This window comes from Lepidochelys kempii, chromosome 4 (assembly GCF_965140285.1).
Source record: "Lepidochelys kempii isolate rLepKem1 chromosome 4, rLepKem1.hap1, whole genome shotgun sequence".
Taxonomy (NCBI): Eukaryota; Metazoa; Chordata; order Testudines; family Cheloniidae; genus Lepidochelys; species Lepidochelys kempii.
This window is the reverse complement of record NC_136383.1, coordinates 16295891-16320469: the sequence shown is the minus strand read 5'-3', so window position 1 is coordinate 16320469 and position 24579 is coordinate 16295891. Positions and strand designations below refer to the sequence as shown.

At 41.1% G+C, this 24579-nt stretch overlaps 1 protein-coding gene across 3 annotated transcripts in view; it reads left to right on the top strand.

Annotated features, from left to right (window-relative positions):
* The first annotated feature begins 74 nt into the window (after positions 1-74).
* HNRNPD (heterogeneous nuclear ribonucleoprotein D) overlaps positions 75-24579 on the top strand; it is a 27250-nt gene continuing 2745 nt past the window's right edge. The window contains exons 1-7 of one of the 3 annotated variants that reach the window (XR_012158444.2): positions 75-480; positions 2817-2873; positions 16192-16360; positions 18108-18269; positions 19303-19434; positions 20892-20991; positions 21084-21230. Coding sequence is in view for 2 of the 3 variants with exons in the window: in XM_073340495.2 (XP_073196596.1) it covers positions 284-480; positions 2817-2873; positions 16192-16360; positions 18108-18269; positions 19303-19434; positions 20892-20991; positions 21084-21230 (964 nt within the window). In the remaining variant the exon portion in view is untranslated. The remainder of the gene's footprint in view (positions 481-2816; positions 2874-16191; positions 16361-18107; positions 18270-19302; positions 19435-20891; positions 20992-21083; positions 21231-24579) is intronic. The other 2 variants (XM_073340495.2, XM_073340496.2) reach the window with 2 other exon arrangements.

Below are 24579 nucleotides of genomic sequence, written 5' to 3'. Positions count from 1 at the left end.
TCTCTCTCGGTGGTTCAGAGACGGGCAGAGTGTATACACAATGGGAGGAAGGCGGGCTGCAGAAGGGACCGGGGTCACGTGATCTTCCTGCGTTCTTTCCGCCCGCCATTTTACGTTGGGTTCGCGGCGGCGGCGGCGGCGCCATTAAAGCGGGAGAAGGAGGCACCGCAGCTAGGTCCGCCGGCCGGAGTACGAGCCCTCGCGGTCTTAGCCGGCAGGCGGAGGCGGGCATCCGCGCGCGCCTGTCTCGAGCTCGCTGCGGCTCCTAGGGCGCGGCAGTGTCATGTCGGAGCAGCAGTTCGGGGGGGACTCGGCAGCCGGAGGCGGCTCGGCGGAGCAGGCGGAGCAGCAGGAGGGGATGGCTGGGGCGGGCGGCGCAGAAGGGGGAGGCGGCGGCGGCGGAGGAGGAGGAGGCGGCGGCGGCGGGGCCGAGTCGGAGGGAGCCAAGATAGACGCGAGCAAGAACGAGGAGGATGAAGGGTGAGTAACGGCCGCTCTGGGCGGGGAGGCGGGTACCGGCCTGTCCCCCCTTTTTCCCCCGGCCGCGCGGTGGGGTTTCCCGCTGTTTACGTCTCCGTGGCCAGGGGCCCGCAGTGACAGCCCCAGCAGCCGCCGCCGCCGCCACCAACCCCGTCCCTGGGGGCAGTTTACGCGGGAGCCCAGGATCCCTATGCGCCTGTGGCGGGGCTGCCTATCCCCGCCCCGGCTCGGCGGCAGTAAAGCGCCTCGGGCCGCGTCGGAAGATGCCGCGCGATTCTCGCCGCCCCGGCTCGGCCGGTTCCCTCGCGGAGCGGGGCAGGGAGATCGCGGCTGAGTGTGTCTGCAAGTGGGAGACTAGGCTGGCTGGGACGCTGTGGGCCGCCCTAGGAAAGTTCAGCCCCTCCACCTCACTGGGGTGTCGCCCTGAGGCGAGTGCTCCCCATAATGTCACTTCCACTGGCTGCAGGATCGAGTCCCTAATCCTCAACCCAGTAGGCACAGCAGGCTTTATCCGTCCTGCAACGGCTAAAGGCACTTAGACACACTTCTGTCTGAGGATTTCTTACTCTGGCAGATCACGCCTAAGATTGCTATAACTGAAAAGCTATCAAGAATACTTTTGGTTTTCAGTTTACTTTGTGCATTGGCTGCATCAGTTACCGGCTAGTTCTGCTGTGAGCTGGGTTAGATAATGCAGTGCCGCTGTACCTGAGTCTTGTTGCAGTTGTGGATGACACTGTAATGAGACTAACTAATCTCAGGTTGACAGTGTTTAAGTGACTGCTTAGGGTCCCACAGTCAGCTACTGACAGAATGGAATCCAGGAGTTCCTACTTAATGTGCTCTCTCAGCTAGTGTTGTGAACTGTTGGTATTCCTCTAATCCACCTTCCCCGCACCTTTGTGTTAGTTTGTACTCTGCCGGGTAAACTACATTGAGCCATCAACAGCTCCCAGTCTTTTTCTGAAAATCCCTTCCATGATCTCGCCCAGCTCAAAATGTCGTATTTTCACACTTATTTATTGCTGCTTTTAGCTTTAAAGGAGGTAATTATAGTATCTAGTGTGAAGTATACATTGAATCCCTATTTTAGGGTTTTATGCTCTGCTCATGATTGTAGTGCCTTCTATGAAAAGTTAATAGCAACAGCAAAGTCTTTAGTGGACTTCATGGATTCTGACTCTTCTCAGGATAAAAACTCTGCCTGGAGTATTTTTGTTTTGTTTTAGGCTTTTATTATCATGTTTTAGGAAACAGAAATGGCATCTTAACTCAGCCAATCTGATGTCTGTCATTCAGTCACATCTGCTTTTCATTGCTGCCTGAAATAAGCATTCACTGCTTTTTTCACTTGTAAGCCATACAGAGGCAACCCAGGAAAAGTTATATGGATTATATTTCTCCTTGTGTCTCGACAGGAGTATTTGCTAAATTCTAATTGCACCATCTTTATTGTTGGTGATGGTACATAAGCCAAAAAGAACTTTGTTTTTGTTTTGTTTTTTAAATTGATTTTACAGGGTTTGTAATATGGAACCTTACAATGCCATTAGCTACTTTTCAGAATAGAATTACACTCCAAAATTTGTACTGTTCAGAACACTTAAGTTAAAAGAGTGTTCAAAGCTATAGTTAAATCTAGATTTAGGGTCTGTGTGGATTGAGTGTTTGAGATTTGCTTGGGGTTAGGTAACACTTATTAAGTAACTATAACTTTTCCTAATCAAGACAAATCTTTAAATCCATATTTAGGCTTGTAAATCAGTGGCCTATCTTTCAGAATGGGGAGCCTGTTGCTGCTCCTGTTGAAAAGCATCTACTCAGAACCTCTGGAAAATCAGGCCACTTCTGTTTAGGTACCTAACTGTAGGCATTGATGTTGGAAAAATTTAGTCAATGATTCTAGTTGGTGAACAAAAAATTAGCCTTTGGGAAGGTGATATAAACATCAAGAAACTAAACCATAACAGAAATGCAAGATTTTTAGTTGTATTACCATGTGCAATACTATGGCATGCGCATAATTTATTACTGAGATGTAGTCTTGAGCTGTGAACATCCATCTATAGTCTATTGATCTGCTACTGTGCTAATTGCTGTTTTAGCTTGTTTTTCCCTGTAATGTTTTTGGCCCCTTTGCTGGTATCATTTTAATGGCTGCTGTGGGCTCTTGCTCATCTTCAGGTTGTTTAGACACTTAAACATCTCTGCTTGATAGCTAGCTACAGTGATTACACTAAATCTTATAAAAAGTATAAATAAGTTAAAACTGTAATCCTAACAAATGCTGAAAATTGAATTTTGATCAGTTACTGTATTGGTTGGTTGTTCTCTAGCAATTCAAACTCCTCCCCATGGCTTTCTGAAGCGGCAGCGCCACAGCGGGAAGAATGGTAAAACTTTACATTTATTTCTAAATGCTCAAGGGCTCTGATAGCAATAAATTGAAAAGCATTTTGGGGGGCACCTGTCTGGCTTGTGCCACTAACTGGCAACTTTTAATCCCCAGGACAAATTCCCGGTGGTTATTGCTTAAGTATCTAATAGGATATATGACCTGCGAAACTATAACATTTTGTATGTGCAGGGTCTAATGTATAGGCTTAAAAAAATTGTGTTACTTAAATGGCTTGTATTCTATGATTATGTAACTACTATTTAGTCAAACAAGATGCATTGTATTAGTGTTCCTTTATATTAATGAAGAAATATCTAAATATTGACTGAGTGTTGTTAAATGAATATAATGTCCCTCTGATTTTCATCCTAATGCATTTACCTTTCTTTCATTTCCAAGTAAAATGAACTGAGGTTTACGGAAAGTAAATCTTTTGTTTTAAATAGTACAAAGTGTTGGATTATAAGAGCCATCCTCTTGGAAGAAGCAAAAATCTTACTGAATTTGCTGTAACCAAAGGTTGTCTTAGATTGCTTATGTGAAAAAATTCTTAGTAAAGTCAGCCCTTAATCTTCTGAAGACAACTGCTAATGCTTGGTGTGAGATGAGCAAATTTGCCAATTTATAACTAACATTTCATTTTAAAGCTTGCCTTGAATTAGTAATATTTAGCATAATGTACGCTAAGTATCTCATTAATGTTTACCTTTAACTAGTAATTGAAATTAAATGCATCCAAAGTACCTTTTAAAGAAAACAGTTTGTTAAATATGTTCCAGAAATGTTAAATATCCTGATTTTTTAGATTAGGCACTGAGTACTCACCTGAGTATTACAATTGCCAGTATTCTTTCTGTTTCTGTACACCAGTGGTTCTCAAATTAGGGCCGCCGCTTGTTCAGGGAAAGCCCCTGGCAGGCTGGGCCGGTTTGTTTACCTTCCGCGTCCGCAGGTTTGGCAGATCGCGGCTCCCACTGGCCCGTGGTTTGCTGCTCCAGGCCAATGGGGGCTGCAGGAAGGGGGGCCAGCACATTCCTGGGCCTGTGCCGCTTCTCGCAGCCCCCATTGGCCTGGAGTGGCGAACCGCGGCCAGTGGGAGCAGCAATCGGCTGAACCTGCGGATGCGGAAGGTAAACAAACCGGCCCAGCCTGCCAGGGGCTTTCCCTGAACAAGCGGCGGCCCTAATTTGAGAACCACTGGTGTACAGAAACAGAATAGACCCAGGATTCATTGAAGTGTAGTCTTAAATATGTTTGTGATCTCCAATACAGTGAGACTCTGCAGCAACATACTTTTCTCTTAAGTACCACCAAACCATAGTTCAGAGGGGCTTCAGTTAACTCAGTTTTCTAATTTGAAATGGCTCCCTCCCCTCCTGGGGGTGACATACTAGTCGAATGGTAGAGTAGAAGACAGGCTCATTGAATGAGGATAACTTCCGTATGGCAGATCTGTCTCCCGCCCTCTGCAAACATGCTTAGAAGCCTCTTGATTTCCCTCCCTGCTTACACAATGGCTTGACTGAGAGCAGGGAGAAAAATCAGAATTTTTTTTCTTTAAAAACAAAAGCTTCAAACACTTTGTTTGACATTGGTAAATATTTACATACAGTATCTTCCTGTTTTCCTTTGACTTAGTTTTGAGTTTTATAACTTAAAAGTTCACAACTGTTGTTTCTGCCATGTCCTTGCTGTTTAATGCAGGGTCAGTTGAGGGTTGGGACTAGATTGTGGATGAGGTTTTGTGGAGGGTCGTGATTGTCAGCCTAGACTGTACGAGTAACTTTGCTGAATGGTGTCAGAACATACCAGGTAATGCTTGCACTGTAACATTGCATTAATTCCCTCTGCTAAAGAGCCTCAGGATGTTGTTGATCTTGTCTCCCAGAACTTGGATGCTAGACTTGAAAAAAATCCACGTATCATTGTCTAGTAGGAAATTTCCTGACAGGCCTATCAGAGGAGGACCCAAGTACCAACAGTTTCTGCAGAATTTAAGCTTTCCCCGAAGTCAGTTCTACACATGGAAGGCTTTGTTGGTAAACTTATTCCAGTCCCCCACTTCCCCTGAGCAAAATTAGTTATAGGTCCAAAAGTGCAGTTTCGCCAGTGTAACCATGTGTATTAAGGGTTTTTGCCAGTATAGCTGTGTGTCACTCTCAAATCCAATCTCTTACCACCATAGCTGTTCTGGGAAAAGTTTGTAGTGGAGATTTGGCATTAGTTTTAAGCTCTTACAGTTGTGACAGTAACCTTCCAAATGTCGTCTGGTTGTAAACTGATGAAGTATTGTTTTACCAAGTCTGTAGGCACAATTAAAAGGAGCTTGTAAACTTCAAATTTTGAAATTCACTACATTCCCAAAATTTCACTTCCTGATAGAACTTCCTGTAAGTAAAAATAAAACTTCAGAAGGGCTCTTCTGCTCCCCCATTTACACAGCTACTTTTTTTTCAGCAGGGAGCACACGGAGGAGAAATTGTCCATAAACTACTGTCAGATGCACCAAGTTGTTTAATGAAAACTCCCCGAAAATGTGTGTTCTCTAACTTTTTTATGTAAATTAGGCATTCCAAATAACTGTAATAGGTTTCAAGACTTCCTGAGACTATCTTTTTTCACCAAGATGACTGTTCCTTTAACAAGAATCGTCAGTTCTGCTGATACTCAAAACCCTATCTACAGCACTGAAACTCTCAAATAGCATGTCATCTTCACATTACTGCTTGGGCAAGCATTGTGGATATATTCATGTGGCAGAATGATCCAAGGGGAAAAGCTGGGGCTGGCGAAATTAGAGTAGCAGAGACCGAACCCGCCACGTACAGGCGCACCTCTTGTTGAGGTGGGAGTAGAGACCAAAAACTGATTTCCCTTCCAGCATCTTTAAATTTATAAGTCTCCACTAGTCAGAAGTGATTGATCTTTAAAAAACAAAAACCCACCTTTCAAGAAGAGGTCAGGAACAGTCCCTGGCAAAAATAGAGCGTACACATCAGATTTCAGTGGCTGCTATGTATGTTGAAATATTTTGATTAAGGCTTGCTTACACTTCGTGTGGTGCAATCCTGAAAACTTACTGTCTTCTTACCTATTTGCCTGTATATGTTAGAAAGCTTGGTTTGTAAACTTAGGGCCTCAGTGACTGCTTTTCTTACCCTGGAGTTTTGGAGTTTGAGTATGTTCTGAATTACTTGGCTACTGATGGACAAAGTCATAAACTCAGCCTTTAAAGGTAGGCCCGTCACCTTCTTGGCTTTGTCTCATCTTCCTCCCACTCCTTTTTTTCAGTTCCTTGCTCCATATTTTCTGCCTTTTTTTTTTTTTCGCTTCTGTACAGCTTTGAGTCTCTAATCCTTATATGTTTTCTGGGATGTTTCCAGGATCTCTTCTCTTTAAAGGTTTCATGACATTGTAACCCTTCTTCTGAGAGCTGGAGAGACATGGCTTCCTCTCTGCCCTGTCAATGCTGCTTCTGCGATCTGAAAATTTATGGGATGCATTTACATTCCACAGTGACTGGCTGCAGTGGTTCTCACCCATGTGAATTGGCTGGCTCAAAAATCTTTGTTGTTATAGCTTTCTCATTTCAATTCATATTGAAAGTAAGCTCCTGAAGTCTTAATTCAGAGTGTAGTCTTGATTTGTAGTCAAGGTCTAGGAGAATGCCTCATGTTATCCACTGAACAACCACTGTGAGGATGCATTACTTGGGAATTAGTGACTATGTAGGAAGAGGTGATGGTCCAGATTTCTAAAGAGGATTGGTAACACCAAACCACAAGCTGATTACTAGGGTCCTACCAAATTCACGACCATGAAAAACGTGTCCCAGCCCGTGAAATCTGCTCTTTCCCTGTGAAATCTGCTCTTTTGTGTGCTTTTACCCTATACTGTACTATTCATGGGGGAGACCAGAGTTTCTCAGATTGGGGGTCCTGACCCAAAAGGGAGTTGCAAGGTTATTTTAGGCTGGTCGTTGTATTTCTACCCTTACTTCTGCACTGCCTTCAGAGCTGGGTGGCTGGAGAGCGGTGGCTGTTGGCCAGCTGCCCAGTTCTGAAGGCAGCGCCCTGCCAGCAGCATCACAGAAATAAGGGTGGCAATACCATACCATGCCACCTGCACTGCTGCCTTTAGAGCTGGGCGGCTTGATAGTGGCGGCTGCTGACTGAGGGCCCAGCTCTGTAGGCAGCAATGCAGAAGTAAGGGAAGCATGGTATGGTATTGCCATCCTTATTTCTGTGGTGCTGCTGGTGGTGGCACTGCCTTCAGAGCTGGGCTCCTGGCTAGGAGCCACGTCTCTCCACCACAATAATGTTGTGACCACCCCACAACTCCTTTTTGGCTCCGGACCCCTACAATTACAACACTGAAATTTCAGATTTAAATAGCTGAAATTGTGAAATTTATTATTTTTAATATCTTATGACTGTGACGTTGACCAAAATGGACTGTGCATTTGGTAGGGCCATACGGATTACATAGGAAATCCTCTGCACTGAGGAAACTGTTGATACTGTCATTCTTCCTAAAGGTATTTTGAAGTGATTTTTTTTTAGGGAGATTGATTCTTCCTTGTTCATTGGTCAGACATTGTCAGTTTGGCTTTATTCAGCATATCCAGAGAATTTGTGTTGTGTACATTAGTGAGTTGGTTTGATACTGCATTTTTCTCTAGTAATTTGCTGAGGAAATACTCTTCTGAAGAGATTCCACTTTTCCAGAGGCCATATTGCTAACATTGTTCATTGTTAAGGCTACGTTTGTGTCACAGAGGTCATGGAAGTCAGGGAATCCGTGATTTCCAGAAACCTCCATGACCTTCTCTGCTTCAGCCCCAGGGGTTATTGGACTCTGGAGCTGGCAGGCAGCGGGACCCTGGCAGGGTTCCAGCAACAGGGGGCCCCCTGCAGTGTTCCATTGACAGGTGACGGACTCCTGAGGGGGCCCTCCTCAGGGTTCCAGTGACAGGCAACAGCCTCAAGTGCGCACAAGGGGGGATGCCTCGGGCGAGTGGCTGTGGGTGTTCCATTTTCTCTTTGGGAAATATGGTCACCCTGCAGCTCCCAGCTGCCATGGGTGGAGGAGGGCACCCCTGCAGCTTCCAGCTGCCATGGCCAGAGGTCCTAGCCACCAGGTTGGTGGGGGAAACCATGAAGCTGCCACAGCAACAAAAGTTACAGACAGGTTACTGCTTCTGTGACATGTCCATGGCTTTTACTAAAAATAATTATAACAAAATCTTAGCCTTATTTATTGTACCTATAAAATATATTCCTGCGGCTTTCATTGGCAGTGACCTTTTCTGCCTTATTAGTCTTATGAAATTGTTCCATTCTTACATTACTGCATCACAGGCTACTATGTACGTTACTGGCACCTATATATACCCACCATACATCAGGGTGGTTAAATAAAGGAGTCCATTCCATAGCTAGCATAAGGTCTTTTAAACTCTGTGGTACTGTCTAATTCCACTCAACTTTAACTTCTGGGTTTATAACGGACTCATTTCCCCCCTGGAGATGCTAAACACCTTTAGCTCCCATTGACTTCAGTTGGTAGTGTGGGTACTCGGCATGTGCTCTTTTTTTTTTTAAATCTGTTTATATTCTCTGAAACTTCAACGTGCAAGTTGCCACTTTTAAAACCCAGTGTTGTGTAACTGGGATAATTTTTACAAATACAAAATTTCCTGGACTTTGACTGGTGGGAATAATGTACAGTGGAGTTGCATCTTACGCGGGGGTTAGGTTCTAAAGTCAGCGCATAAGGCGAAAATCGCTCACAGTCAAAATTACCCTTGAAAATCCATTAAATCGCCCATGAAGTACAGTATACTGTACATGGTTTTGTGTATACAACCCGGTACAGTAATATGTATAATATACTGTACATTACTGTATATATAATAGAGTACATATGGAAAATATAATTTTACAGTACTGTATTTTTAATTACGGGGGGTTGTCAGGGCTTGATGTCCATCTAGGAGATGGGGAGGTGACGGAGAGCGAGTTGTAGACGATGTGGTTGGCTCTGGTTCAGCTTGAGAAGTTGATTGCGTAGGCTCATCTGCTGCTGGTTGTTTTTCCTTGTAAAACATGGTGGTGGGCAACTGTCGCTGTTGTCTCTTGAGCTGCTCAAACATTTCTTGTTACGGTCTCAAATCGTCCATAATACTACGTGTGATTTTGAGGCTTCATTCCATAGAGGGATCATATTCAGAAATTAAATCGTTCAAGTGTTTCGCTGCTTGGAACACTTGAGCAAATTAATGAGGATTCCAACTTGCTGGCTCTTCCTGTTCGTTGTCGTCATCTTCGTCTTCTGTAGACGATTTTATCAGTTCCTGTAACTCTTGGTTAGTCAGTGTTTCTCTATGGCTCTCAATTAATTCTTCAGTTTCTTCCTCAAGGATGTTGACAAAGCCATCACCACCCATATGGCTGGCCACCTGAACAGTGTGTTTCACTTCTTTGTCAATGGTCGGGAAACCCTTAAAATCATTCACACATTCTATCCATAGGTTTCGCCAACATGCATTGACTGTTTCAGGCTTGATTGCATCCATTGCCTGTTTAATATAAGTGATACAATCGGCAATGTTGAAGGACTTCCAACACTCCATCACATTAAGACTGGGCTTAGCATCCATAGTGCTACATATCCGTGGGAACGTAAGCCTCGTGTACGTGGCCTTGAAACAGCGAATCACGCCTTGGTCGAGAGGTTGGAGGATGCAAGTGGTATGGAGGGGCGCGGGGAGAAAGGGGACTTCAGTGTCATTATGCGCAAACCGGAGTGCTGCATATATATATATATATGCAGGGTGGCCAGGAGCATTGTTTATGATCAGCAACACTTTAAAGTCAAGTCCTTCCTCTTCGAGGAACCGCTTGACCTCCTGAATGAAACACTTGTGGAACCAATCCAGAAATAATGCTGCCGTCACCCAAGCCTTTTTATTTGATTGCCAGAACACAGGCAGGAGATTTTTGTTCTTGCCTTTTAGGGCACGGGGATTTGCAGCCCTGTAGAGGAAGCCCGGCTTTATTAAATGCACAGCCGCATTTCCATAAAACAACAGTCACACGGTCTTTAGCTGCTTTGAAGCCAGGGGCTTGTCTTTCTGATTTCAAAGTGTAAGTGCGGTTGGGCATTTTTTTCCGGAAGAACCCAGTCTCGTCAGCATTAAAAACTTGGTCCAGAAGATAGCCCTTTTCTTCTATGATTTTTCTTTAATTGTTCGGGGTAGGCTTTTGCTGCCTCTTCGTTGGCAGGTGCAGCTTCATCTGTAGTCTGCATGTTTTTGAGGTTGAAGCAGTTCCTAAAACTGTTAAGCCAACCTTGGCTGGCTTTGAATTCTTTCTCATCAGAAGGTTGTCCCTCTTCGGCGAGAAGTTTGAACAGCGCGTAGAGACTAAGAGCCTTTTCTCACAACGTTTTGCCATCGATAGGCACACTTTTACGGTTCATGTCTTCCAGCCATAAGTTGAATGCCTTTTCAGTCTTTACTAAAATCTTATCACGCACCTGGCTCGTTATTGGAGCACTTGATGCCACGGCTGGACGAATTTCTCTATCTTGAATCTTGATGGCACGGATGCTAGATTCATTGCGGCCATATTTACGTGCCATGTTGGAGACGGACATACCGTCTCTCAATAAGTCCAACACAGCCAGTTTTTTCTCCAGCGTTAGAACAGATCACTGTTTCTTCAGTTGAGCACCAGATGAAGTAGTTGGCTTGTGTTTAGGGGCCATGTTGTACGAAAAATACGTACAGTATCTTTAAACATTAGAATCACACTCAGCGCGGCAAGATGCTCATGCTATGAGAGGCATGCGGGAACTGAGACCAACTGAGGGAACAACAGATTCATGTCGCCCATCTCACGCTCACTCCGGGACATACGCTTTTTGAGTGGAATGGTGGGTGGAATCGCCCACAGTATTTACAGGTATCTTGTTGTTTTTTCTTTAGGCCGAGCGCGTATAGTTGAATTCACATAAGTTAAATGCGTGTATGATGCGACTCACCTGTACTGTCTTTTTTTTTTAGATAAATCCTGTGAACTGTTCCAGTTGTATTCCTATCAGATGCCACCTGTGAACCACCACAGTTAAAATCAGTTCAGGTGCTCAAGTTGGTTGTGGTACTCCTCATCTCCCAGTTTGGCTGATAGAGCTAGCCTGGCTTTCGAGGCACACTGTAAAGTCTCTCTGTTTCCTCATACTTTTGAAGAGAAGGAACTTGATGGGGCACTTGGGTCTGGGCATGAGTGTTATGACACAACGCGGGCTTCTGGCACGACCACTAAATTCCTATTTTAAAAAGAAAATTAATAATATTTACAAATAAAAACAAAACAACCCAAAACTTATAGCCCCCCCCCCAAAGTCCACTAGGGGATTTATTGTTGCTGTTGATTTTAAGTGGAAGATTCTTAGATACTACAGTGATACGCAGCAGTATAAAATCCTACAATAGATGGCTATTAGCACTTGAGTTGGAAGTTGCTTGATTTTGCTGGGTAGATTGACATGAGCTCTTGCAGACCCAAGTAACATTAGTGACTAGGCTGGGTTGTATCATCAGCATCAAGCTCATGTCATTAGTGGACTTGCTTTCCATATTTAACCTATTTTAAATGGAGCATTTCATACAGTATTTCTATATCAATAATTCAATAACTTTTCATTACAAAAGTAACATGTAATGTATAGCATAATTATCCATTCAGACACTTCGAAAATCATTTTAATAACCAACATAAACTGTTCTGAGTCCTTAAGACGGATTGCAAGTGAAATTCAATTTTAAATGAGGTGTACGCAGTTAAAATCTTTTAAATTCAAACATCTAACTTTAAATTAATTTTAAAATTAAAATAGCAAGAAGGGGGAAAATGTGTAATGTTCATCTAATATCCCATGTAGCCAAAGGGAATCCTCACATGGTAAAAATAAGGTAGATCTGGGTATTTTCACTCTGCTCATCAAACATAATATTTAAACACTGAGATAAATACAAAAGCCCAGAGTCTAGGGAATCCAAAAGTAAAACACTTCTTTGAACGTGGGAAATTAAAAACCCATGTTGCTGCTGTTTCATAAAAGAGTAAATACCATGTTAACTTCAGTCTTCAATAGACATACAATGCATTTTGTCAAATAGACAATCCTCTCTTACAACTTTTTAATGTTTAAACTAGAGCTGTCAATTAATCGTAATTAACTAAAGCTATTAATTAAAAAAATCGTGATTAAAAAAATTGCGATTAATTGCACTTATAACAATAGAATACCAATTGAAATTTATTAAATATTTTTGGATGTTTTTCTATATTTTCAATATTGACTTTAGTGGAACACAGAATACAAAGTGCACAGTGCTCACTTTATATTACTATTTTGATTACAAATATATGTACTGTAAAAATGAAAAAACAAATAGTATTTTTCATTTCACCTCATGCAAGTACTGAAGTGCAATCTCTTTATCATGAAAGTGTAACTTACAAATGCAGATTTTTTTTTTGGTTACATAACTGCACTCAAAAATAAAACAGTATAAAACTTTAGAGCCTACAAGACCACTGAGTCCTATTCCTTATTCTGACAATTGCTAAGACAAACAAGTTTGTTTACATTGATGGGAGATACTGCTGCCTGCTTCTTATTTACAGTGTCACCTGAAAGTGAGAACAGGTGTTTGCGGGGCACTTTTGTAGCTGGCGTTGCAAGGTATTTACATGCCAGATATGCTAAATATTTGTATGCACCTTCATGCTTCAGCCACCATTCCAGAGGACATGCTTTCATGCTGATGATGCTCATTAAAAATAATGCGTCAATTAAATTTGTGACTGTACTCATTGGGAGGAGAACTGTATGTCTCCGGCTCTGTTTTACCCGCATTCTGCGTATATTTCATGTTATAGCAGTCTCGGATGATGACCCAGCACATGTTTGTTTTAAGAACACTTTCACAGCAGATTTGACAAAATGCAAAGAAGGTACTGATGTGAGATTTCTAAAAATAGCTACAGCACTCAACCTAAGGTTTAAGAATGGGAAGTGTTGTTCAAAATCTGAGAGGGACGATGTGTGGAAAATGCTTTTAGAAGTCTTAAAAGAGCAACACTCTGATGCGCAAACTACAGAACCCAAACCACCAAAAAAGAAAATCAACCTTCTGCTGGTGGCATCTGACTCAGATGATGAAAATGAACATGCGTCGGTCTGCACTGCTTTGGATCATTATCAAGGAGAATCCATCATCAGCATGGAAGCATGTCCTCTGGAATGGTGGTTGAAGCATGAAGGGACATGTGAATCTTTAGCGCATCTGGCAAATAAATGTGTTGCAATGCCAGCTACAACAGTACCATACGAATGCCTGTTCTCACTTTCAGGTGACATAGCAAACAAGAAGCAGGCAGCATTATCTCCAGCAAATTGTAGCCAGCCTTGTTTGTCTGAGTGATTGGCTGACCAAGAAGTAGGACTGAGGGGACTTTTAGGCTCTAAAGTTTTACATTGTTTTATTTTTGAATGCAGGTTTTTTGTACATAATTCTACATTTATAAGTTCAACTTTCATGATAGAGAGATTACACTAGAGTACTTGAATGAGGTGAATTGAAAAATACAATGTTTTTTACAGTGCAAATATTTGTAATAAATAGTGAGCACTGTACACTTTGTATTCTGTGTTGTAATTGAAATTAATATTTTTGAAAATTTAGTAAACATCCAAAAATATTTAAAATAAATGGTATTCTATTGTTTAACTGCTTCACAGCCCTAGTTTAAAGATATTACAGTATTTTAGAGTACTTCAACATCTGTAAGAGCCAAAAAGGCTGGCCATGCTAATGGCCTATCTTAATCTAAACAGTATTGCTATGCTTATTTTATGGAAGTAGACAAAAAATGTTTTTGTACTGTAAGTTTCCCTGTTTAGCCTTTTCAAGGGCATAATGATATGAGGGAAGGTTTTGGTAAGTTTGGATTGCTAAAATTTGCTCATTTATTGAGCCCTTCTGTAAGCATGTCATCTTTTTCTTTTCTTGCTTCACTCAGAAAAAAGTTCCCCAAATTGTTTGTTGGGAAATCTTATTCCCCAGCATGCCATGGATATAACACTAAGCCTTTTCTTTTGTTATAAAAACCTTGAAAACTTGAAGAAATTCTCCCATAAATGTATCCTCCTAAATCAGTGATACTCAGACTGAGGCTCACGAGCTGCAAGTGGCTCTTTAATGCGTCTCCTGAGGCTCTTTGCAGCATGTAATATTAAAACACTGTGTGATTTCATTATTAACCAATGCTTTTACTATGTTATTAACCAGTTGTAGTTGATTAAAATTATATTTGGTCAGTCATTTTGCAGTGAGAATTATATATATATATATATGTGTGTGTATGTGTGTGTATATATATATATATGTGTGTGTGTTTATATATATATATAAAAAAGAAAATGAAACAGTTTTCACACTATTGGGGCTGTTTTAGGTAATGTTGGTTGCTAATTGACTCCTGAACCACCGAAGTCTGAATATCGGTGTTTTAAAGCATCTCCGGAGCATAGAGCACTTCTGAGTGTCTGGCACCACTAATGTGGTGGTGCAACACTCAGTTGCCCAACTAACCCCTCCATATTTGTCTTGAAAGCACTAATCCTGGGAAGGGCTTCTAGTACTCTGTGGTAGAGAGCAAAGGCAATTGGAATAATATATGAAGGGATGGAGAGGAGTGGGTCTGCTGGATGAATTCATAATGTATGTATGTATTTATTTTTGGGGCGGGGGGGGAGTTAAGTTGTGGTCACTGGTATTAAACATGTAACATCTGAAGGCTGGAGCCTATCTCTCTATCCACTGCAGTTGCATAAGGATTAGATAAATCTGTCAAAAGACTATGCATTCCTAAGGCCATGACTAACGTAGCAAGACCTGGAAGTGAGTGGCCTTGATGGTCCAATCTGTATGTGCAGCTTCGATTTAAAGAGGTCGTCCGGCATATAGTGATGTGACAGAACTCATGCTATGTGCTGGTATATATTTTGTAAAGTAACTTTCTGCACATGTTTAACATAGAGGAGTTCAGATTTCTATTGTGTGCTGAGGAACATTCTAGTGATTTCTAGAATGAATACAAATAAGTTTTAGTTGGGGCAATAAAGAGAACTAGGTCTTGTCGGAAATGTTTTTGCAGATCTGGCTGGAACTTGTTTTCTCTTGTGATTTTTGGAGCCATTATAAAGCAAAATTACTTTAAAATGATTCTTCACTGGAATGGGTACAAATAACGTTTGTCTAATAGTTTTAGGAAAGATTCCATTCGCAATTTCACTTGATTAATTTAAGTTGACAAAAATCATAAAATGTCCCATTCTGAGGAGCTAAGATGTTTGGCCTTTTCACCCCTTATTTCCCAACTCTTTGCATTGGGAGAGTGACTTGATTCCAAACTGTCTCGTGTACCACCATATTTACAATTAAAATGAAAATCAAACTTAGATGAGCCTACCCACATTAAGTCACATGGCCAGTTTGATTGGGAAAACAATGGATTTACAACTTGTTTGGGCACTCATTTTTGAAATAACACATGGCCTCATCAGTATATAATTTTATAAATTTAGTATTGGTCTTGGTCGGAGAACATAACTTTAGAGTCATGCTCCAGTACTGCGTACTCCCCTTCTATGTGAGTAGAGTAATTTGTCCCCAACTTGGTAGAGTTTTTGTCTAGGAACTTATGTAGTGGCAAACCAGACATATTTGTGCCTGTCCAGCCCAGACTGGCATATACGGCTCAATGGGTAATCTGCACTTATTTTGTGATTTATTTTGAAAAATAACTATGGAATAATGACAACTTAATCAACATTTGATCCTCTGTGGGGCTGAGTGAGTGCAACTGAGAACAGAATGTGGTTGGAAGGATCTTCGGTGGTGGTGTGAAGTAGGAAGAATCCTCCTTGTCTTCTCAGCCCCCACATTGAGTTTGTAGGGCTGGCAGCTTAATAAGTCTTATTTGTAAACTAAATAAATGATGGACACAAATATGGAACTCAAAATGTCACTTTTACATAGATTTTTCAGTTGTGGCAAATTTGACCAGGACCACTTTATGAAATGTAGAGGGATGATCAGATGTATAAGGGGGTATTGCTGATAGTATCCTACCAAAGTTCCCTAATTGGAAAAATGAGCTCTTATGATAAAATAAAATATATCCTGTATATCAAATTTTAGAACAAGATTATTAATTTGTTAATATCTGTCTTTACAGGAAAATGTTCATTGGAGGCCTTAGCTGGGACACTACAAAGAAAGATCTGAAGGACTACTTCTCCAAATTTGGTGAAGTCGTAGACTGCACTCTGAAGTTAGATCCTATCACAGGGAGATCAAGGGGTTTTGGCTTTGTACTTTTTAAAGAGTCTGAGAGTGTAGATAAGGTAGTGTTATTCTCTAATCTAATTAATTCATTTACCCTTTAAATGAACAGTACAGAAACTCAGTAATAAGGCTCTTGCGTGCATCTCGTTTACATAATCTATTAAAAAGATACAGCTTTGAGAAGCAATATTTTTCCAGAGGCTGCTTTTTAAAATGCTTTTACTTCAGCCATCTATCTGAGCTGTGCATCTCCTTGGCAGTGAACAGCATTTCTTGAAGCATGGTCTCATGTCCTTCACTGCAAGGAAATCTCTCTCAGCATGTCAGGCCTTAGTCCTTGTCTACACTACAGTGGTAGGTTGATGTCATCTGCTTTACATCGACCTAGCTATGGAAGTGTCTTCACTTACATTTGGTGCCTACCGCCGTAAGTGCATCTCTGTGCTAACTTAGTAACAACACCTCTCCGACCAGTGTAGAGTCAGTCGATGTAATTAAGTTGATGCAGTGTCCGTGTAGACACTGCATTGCTTACTTCAATAGTTCCCGGCTTTCAGGAGCTGTCTCACAATGCCCCACACTGACAATAGAATTGTTACAAGCGCTCCTGGTGAGGAGGTACACTGCCGACACAAGGAGCAGAGTGTGCGCGCGCACAAGCGATTTAATAACTGCGGTGGTTGTATGCCAACGTAAGTTAGGTTAACATAATTTTGTAGTGTAGACAAGACCTCAGACACTACAGTATTAAATGCTGTCGAAACAAACCTTCGCTATCCGTAACGCCCTTCGTTTCTGATTTTTTACCAAAAAATTCCTGGGTTTTACAAAAGCTATTTGGTTTATACCAATTTTCACTTGAATATTAGACCATTCAAGTACCTGAAAATATGACTGTTAGGAAAATCCAATACATTGTTAGATGTTTGTTGTTAATAAATTAAAAAGACAAGGTGAGTGAGTTAACATCTTTTATTTGGCCAACTTCTGTTGGTGTAAGACAACCTTTTGAGCTTCTCTGTGTATTAGCACTTCGCTCTAATATCCTGGGACTAACATGGCTACAACAACACTGCAAATGATAATAAATTAGTCTAAGTCTAAATGCGAGGCTCTGTTAAAGCAATGTAATTTAATGTAGTGGCAAATACACGCACATGCGTATGTACTGTTAATGCACAGTTCCTGAAATAAACCACAGTATTCTACTGTGTTTGCACTCTTTCAATATTCTTATTTTTCTCTATTTGTTGCCTGGCTGGTCCCATAATGTTTTCTCTCGTATTTACCCAGAAAATGGAAGTAAACTTTTTGCACCAATTTTCACCCATTTTTAAATTTCTATAATAAAACTGATCAAGTTCTGGGAAATTGTAAACAATATAAAAAACAAAGGGCTTTGGATATCCAGTAGTGTGGAACCATTTGCTCAGCAACAATATTGGAGCTTATGTGATCTAAACAGATGGTAGTTCACAAACTGTAAAGGGAGAAGACAGTGGTTTGATCTTTTTCAAACTTTCTTTTAGAGTACTTTCTTTGAATACTGTGTCCTTAACTTCCTTTTATGGCACTTGGCTCCGAAGCGATAAGTAGTTAGATGAAGAGTTTGGGGAGGAAACGTATAATCAGTGTATATTGGCCCATATTGCAGAACTATTACTTGGTTATGCACTTGTAAAAGTGCTCAGTTTATGCCCATCTTTAGTTGATCCTGTATTTTTGGCATTACATTTTACCGAAAACTGCAGTAAAGTATTTAGTTAGTTTGAAAAGTCAAAATGTTGTTAACTTCAAATTTTATAGGTCATGGACCAAAAAGAACATAAACTGAATGGAAAAGTGATTGATCCAAAAAGAGCTAAAGCCATGAAAACAAAAGAACCTGTTAAAAAGATTTTTGTTGGTGGACTATCTCCAGATACACCTGAAGAGAAAATAAGGGAGTATTTTGGAGGTTTTGGTGAGGTATGTGACAAAAGCTGTTTAATCCACTTCTATTTTGAGTACCTTCTGACATGGAAACATTCTAATTTTGACAGTGATGCTGCTTTAACGCATGTTTTTAAAATGTTGAGGCTTAACATTATATGCCTGGCCAGTGTATTCTCTAGACCTAACTAGAGTGTTTGAAGTTTTTTAGACTAAGTGGGAATCTAATCTTGGTTTCTAAAGCAGTTCAGATTTGCCTTGAAAACTCTCTTCACGCAGTGGGCTGAGACTTTTTTTTGAAAGGGGAGTAAAATACTTCTGCTTTATTTTCTAACATTATCTTAATGGTAAATGTGGGCAAAAGTATCTTTTGTGCTTTGCTGGTGAACCTCCATAAATTCTATAAAGCTGACTTAAATGGCTGCCTATTCCCCACTGACCTGGCGAATCCTTCTAACATGAACCTTTCAGCCCACGTCAACACAACAGTCAAGAAATCTGGTCACCAACTGGTTGTGCTCTACCCTGATTACAAATGAAGTTCCACTTTGTAATGTACTGTGGACCTTAACTGGTCTATGTTAAATTGGAACCTACTTTGTAACTTGGGTAAGGAGATATGTTGGACATTCCTTACTTACATTGGTATATTTGCAGTCAAGTTCTTAAACTCCGGATCTAAAATTGTTCTTGTAACATGGTTTTAGTGCCAGGATGGATAATACAGGTGCCATGACACTGGAACTACATCTCCTGGAAATTAGAAATACTTGACTGAAAAATACTGTGAAGCAAATCATGCTGATGTAATTATTGAAGACTTATTTAACATGTAACTTAAATTTGAATGTGAACATGAAATATATAGGTATCAGTTTCCATCTATGGTGAGCGTAAAATGCCTCTGCATGGAACTTGTTACCTGCATGTATTTGTTAAATAATTTCAGTTAACTAATATGAGCTATGCAGATGTAACTTTGTGTGATTTATCTGATTTTAAACATAGTAAAGTATGGAGGGTTGTTTAGTAAGAATGACATTGAAATATGTAAACTTGTTTTCACCAGGTGGAATCTATAGAACTCCCTATGGACAACAAAACCAACAAAAGGCGTGGATTCTGCTTTATTACTTTCAAGGATGAGGAACCAGTGAAGAAAATAATGGAAAAAAAATACCACAACGTCGGTCTTAGTAAAGTATGTTAAAGTCTTACTAGAGGAATTTTAAATTGCTTGTAGTAACAGAGCAAATAACTTTGTGTGTGTGGAATACATTGAGCTGCTTCCATTTTATTTGTGGTAGTATCCTAGAAATGTATGGTGTAGCTACAACAAAGTATTTTAGCTCATCAATGTTTGTATTATATAAGCACCAAGTGTGCGCCTCGTTTTTTGATGCATATTGGGGATCCTTGTTCATGTCTTCCTCTAGAACAGAGACTCTGGGCCTTATGCCACTCTTGCTACCAAAAAGTGTGTGGCCTAAGGGCAGGTCTTCACTACCCACTGGATTGGCGGGTAGTGATCGATATATCGGGGATCGTCTAGATGTGATAAATCGATCCCCCAATGTGCTCCCCGTTGACTCCGGAACTCCAGCTCACGAGAGGCTGAAGCAGAGTCGACGGGGGAGCGGCAGCGGTCAACTCGCCGCCGTCCTCACAGCAACGTAAGTCGACCTAAGATATGCCGACTTCAGCTATGCTATTTGCGTAGCTGAAGTTGCGTTATCTAAGTTCGACCCCCACCCCTAGTGTAGACCAGGGCTTAGGCAATTTATCATCCTTTTCATTCAGGGGTCTGGCAACAGCACACTCACTTACTCCTACTGGCAGGGCTCAATGCACCAACCTTCCCACCCCCCGGGTGAGACTGACTCCTCATCTTCTTCTGGGCCCACTACAGCCTCCTTTAAGAACCTTGGAATCTCTCCCTTCCACAGCCTTCTCTGCCCTCTTCTACCGCATATGCTTTATCTATAGTTTTGAAATGGATTGTTTCTTTGAATCAGTATCATACTTGCATCCTGGTTTAACTGTTCAACCACTTGGAAATGCTTTCTTGTTAGTAAAATACTTAAGTGGAGTATAAACCAGTGAAAATTGTCTTAAACTGGTACTAAACCAAAATGGAAACATGCTTACTATCAGATCCTGGACTGTGTAGTTCAGAAATTGCATCACTTGTGTAAGTATGGCCAATAGCAAAAATAATGTAAAAATTAAAGCTTAAGTTTTACGTGACTGTTTACATACTGACAGCTGAGTTGAGCTTTCAAAACGTAACTGAGTAAAACTAGTGATGCTTTCATAATTCAATCTGGTCCAAACTTTCTAAGGCTATAAAATTTGTAAACCAGATGAAAAACTGAAGTATGGAAATAAAATTTAATCTAAACAATTCCTTTAAGAATTAGTGTCTATACCAGATGGGATGGAAACAGTTTGTCACTGAATTTTCACAGGCTGTGAAATAGAGTAGGTAACTGTTTTTAGATTGAAGTTGTTTGTTGTTTTTCATAAGACTCCAGTGACTATTTTTTATTCTACGTTCTTCTCTTAACTAAAGTAATAACTTACAATCAGTTGGCTATAAATTACTTTAAAGACTGCTTTTTTTCCAATTAGGTTTGATTTTAACTTTTGGTCTTCTAGTGTGAAATAAAAGTAGCCATGTCAAAGGAACAGTATCAGCAGCAACAGCAATGGGGCAGTAGAGGAGGATTTGTTGGAAGAGCCCGTGGAAGAGGTGGTGGTAAGTTTGTGCTTAACTTTTTACTAATTTTAGAAAGGTGGCTATATTCTTTCAGTCTTCTAATGTTTTGGCAATTTACTACTGTGCTTCAGGCCCCAGTCAAAACTGGAACCAGGGATATAGCAACTACTGGAATCAGGGATATGGCAACTATGGCTACAACAGCCCAGGATATGGTGGCTATGGAGGATATGACTACACTGGTTACAACAACTACTATGGATATGGTGACTATAGCAGTAAGTACTGAGCTTTCTATATAAAGTGTTATTTGACTTCTGTTTTAAACTTGTACAGTGAGAAGGGATGTCAAATGACTTAAAGTACCCTATAAGGGTATTTTAAATCATGTTTAGTGTTTAATCTCTTTGAAGCCAGAATCAAAAATGTATTCATACCTGTGCTCACTCCCCTGATCTCATAGAAATCTGTTTTTTGGCTTGATCTTGAGTTATTGACATTTAGTACTCATGGCAGCAGTTAACCATATGCATTGCTGGTGTGCACATGGGATCTGCAAGTTTTTTCAGTGATTATCCCTTCTTTTTGACAGCTTCTGTACATTCCCTCTTCTGGTATATGCCACCTCTGGTGTTGAGCTGTGAAACTGCCTTGAAAAGCTGTGCCCACTGGAAGATTCACAAGAGAACTCGCCCTATTTTATAGGGAGTGCAACCTCCCAATTGCCTCAAATTATCTGTCATTACAGAAAGCAAATGGAACTGGCTTTTGTGTTCTCACACTAAATCTTCACTTAGCCTACCCTCAATCTTTCGTCACTAGCTTTAAGTGTGGTATAGGTTAGTTCAATGTAGATGACCCTTTCCTTACCCTTTATTGCCACTGTGTTAGGCCCTAATTCCCGCAGGGGCTTTAAGATTTGTACCACTTTTGGTGCCTCCTGTGCATGGGTGAAACTCATTTGGTAAAGCCAGAGTATAGTCTGTTAAGTATTTAGTCTGATATCTTGATGGGCCCGTGAAAGATACCAAGACCAGCCTCTGTGCTGAGACCCTCTGACATTGAAGCCAAGATGCACTGTGCCACTCCAGCCTTAATGCCACCTTCAACCGTAGATTCAAGGTTGTAATCTCCTCTGTGCTCTACTGGGAGCAAATCCCTCATTTGGCATTGAATACATTCAAAGTGGCACTGAAGACAAGATCAGTGCCTCCTACCAAGACTTCAGTAGCATTGTCACTGACTCAGGAGGTGCCAACCTCCGTACCTGTTCCATGCTTGGCACCATTGCCAAGATAGTTTCTCTCTTTTTTTGTACTGACCCATGAGTTGCTTGAAGATTGTTGAGCACCAGTGTCAGCTCTTCTGCACACTCCTCTGGAGCTGGATGCTCCAGCATCAATTAACTTGGACTCCTTGCAGTTTAAGTCCCCACAATTGCTTCCATCTTTGTTGGAGTGGGGTCCGCTTGTTGACAGTACTAGCCACCCTAATGCTTGCTTTCCCCCAAAAGAACAACTGGATATAAACTGGCCATCAACAAGTTTAGGCTTGTAATTAGACAAAGGTTTCCAATCATCAGAAGAATTCATCATCAGAAGTTCAGAGTTTTTAGCCTGCTTTTTGACTCCATTGTCCTTATTCTGCTGTATTCATTTCTTCCATTTCTTAGAATCATGAAATTTGTCATTTCATCGTCACTTTCACCCAGATTGCCTTCCACCTTCAGATTTGCAACCAATTCCTCCTTGTGGGTCACAATCAAGTTTAAAATGGCTGTTTCACTGGTTACTGCCTCTACTTTCTGAAACAAAAAAGTTTTCCCCAATAGGTTGCAAAAACTTACTGGAATTTTTGTGTTTTGCTGTATTATTTTTTCAGTAAATGTCTGAGTAGTTAGTCCCCCATTACTAGCAGGTGTGTTTTGCATATTTCTGTTCTTGAAATGCCTAATCCACCTCCCCTTCTTAATTAGATGATCTTTAGTTGATCCCTATTTCCTTTCCCCACCCCTTTTGTTTTTCCACAGAGACTTTCAACAGGTCTGCCTCTAACCTCTTGCACCTCAGAACAAGTGTATATGTTCTGATGTATAATGCAATACTGCCTCCCTTTTCCCCTGCTTGTTCTTCTTGAACAAGCTATACCCCTCAATAGCAGTATTCCAGTCATGAGATTTATCCCCCAAGCCTCCGATGCCAGTTGAATAATTTAGCTTATGTACTAATACTACTTATTGATTCTTTGTATTTATGTATAGATAGCTAATACGATGAGAAGATTCTCCCACTGATTTCCCTCTTGTTGTTCCTATGACCCTATTGTAATTTTCCGTATCCTGTGGGCTTTTGTCATCTGCCTCTTTTGTATTAAGGACAAACCCTACAATCTCCAGGTTCCTCAAGGACATGGTAAATGTCACCCTTTCTTCCCTTCCCCCATTAGGGAGTCTCTGCACTCATGGAACTTAAACCTTTTCCTAATGAAGCTATTGGGCCTTCCTTTTGCTTAAGCATCTATCGATCTAAACTACTTTCTTGATAGGAAATATGTCTGCTTAGTGTTTTGGTGGCAGCTCCACCTTGTACTGTGTTCAGCTAGGCCCCATCCCAGCTTCAAGCCTTGGGTCTCTGATTTCCATCTCTCTCAATACATATCTCTCTTTCTGGTCTTGTGACATTTCCATCTTGGGGGGACAGAGGGAGCATGCCCTAGATGCAGAGAGGGTGCTCTCTTTTTACCTGGAAAACGCTAAGCTCATAACCTATTGAGTGATTTTTTAAAATTTGTAGCATATGGGGGGAGTTGCCAGGGAGAAGCCATAACCAGCCAGACTTTCACACTAGATTAGGAGCTGTAGAAAACATTGCTGCATCTTAGCTAAGAAGTTTGTTTCCTGATTTAAAAACTCATGCCATGATAGCCACTGTAATATCAGCACTAGGCCTTTAATATGCTCCCCAAGTGGAGTTTGGTGCATGCTTCCACTAGGTTCTGCTCCTTAGAGTTAGCATTATGCTGCGATGCCTACTTTGGGATGGCAGTGCTACAGAACATTTAATTTAGAACTCCTTGACTATTGTTCACCTGGTACAGCACTTCTTTCTAATCCCACAAGTGGGAATGTGTAGAGGTCCTACAAGAAGAGAGAGAGGATACTTACTAGTAACTCTTCTTTGAGAATTATCTCTGTGCATTCACACTGCCTGCCTTTCTCTCTGCCTCAGAATTCTGTGTAACTTCAGAACTGTGTCCTTTAAGAAAAGAAACTGAGGTGGTGAGGCAGTGCACCCCTCTAGAGTTAGGGTGACAACGATCGCTGACATCTCTTGTGTTGTTCCCTCAATAGACACTGCTTTTCAAGGCAGTTCCACAGTTCTGTGTTGTCATAGGTGCCATATCCCACAAGTGTGACTGCATAGTGGTGATTCTTGAAGAATAGCAGTTACTGGTAAATAACTTCTCTGTCCTATCAGAGATCTTAAAGAATGATTTTGGGTTGGTGTTTATTGATCCCTTTCTTCCACGAAGGTTGCATTCCAGCATCATCCTGTTCAATGTTCAGCATGCACAACTGCTAGATGAGAGTGCCTATGTGGATGACCTGCCTTTGGCTTGCATCAAATC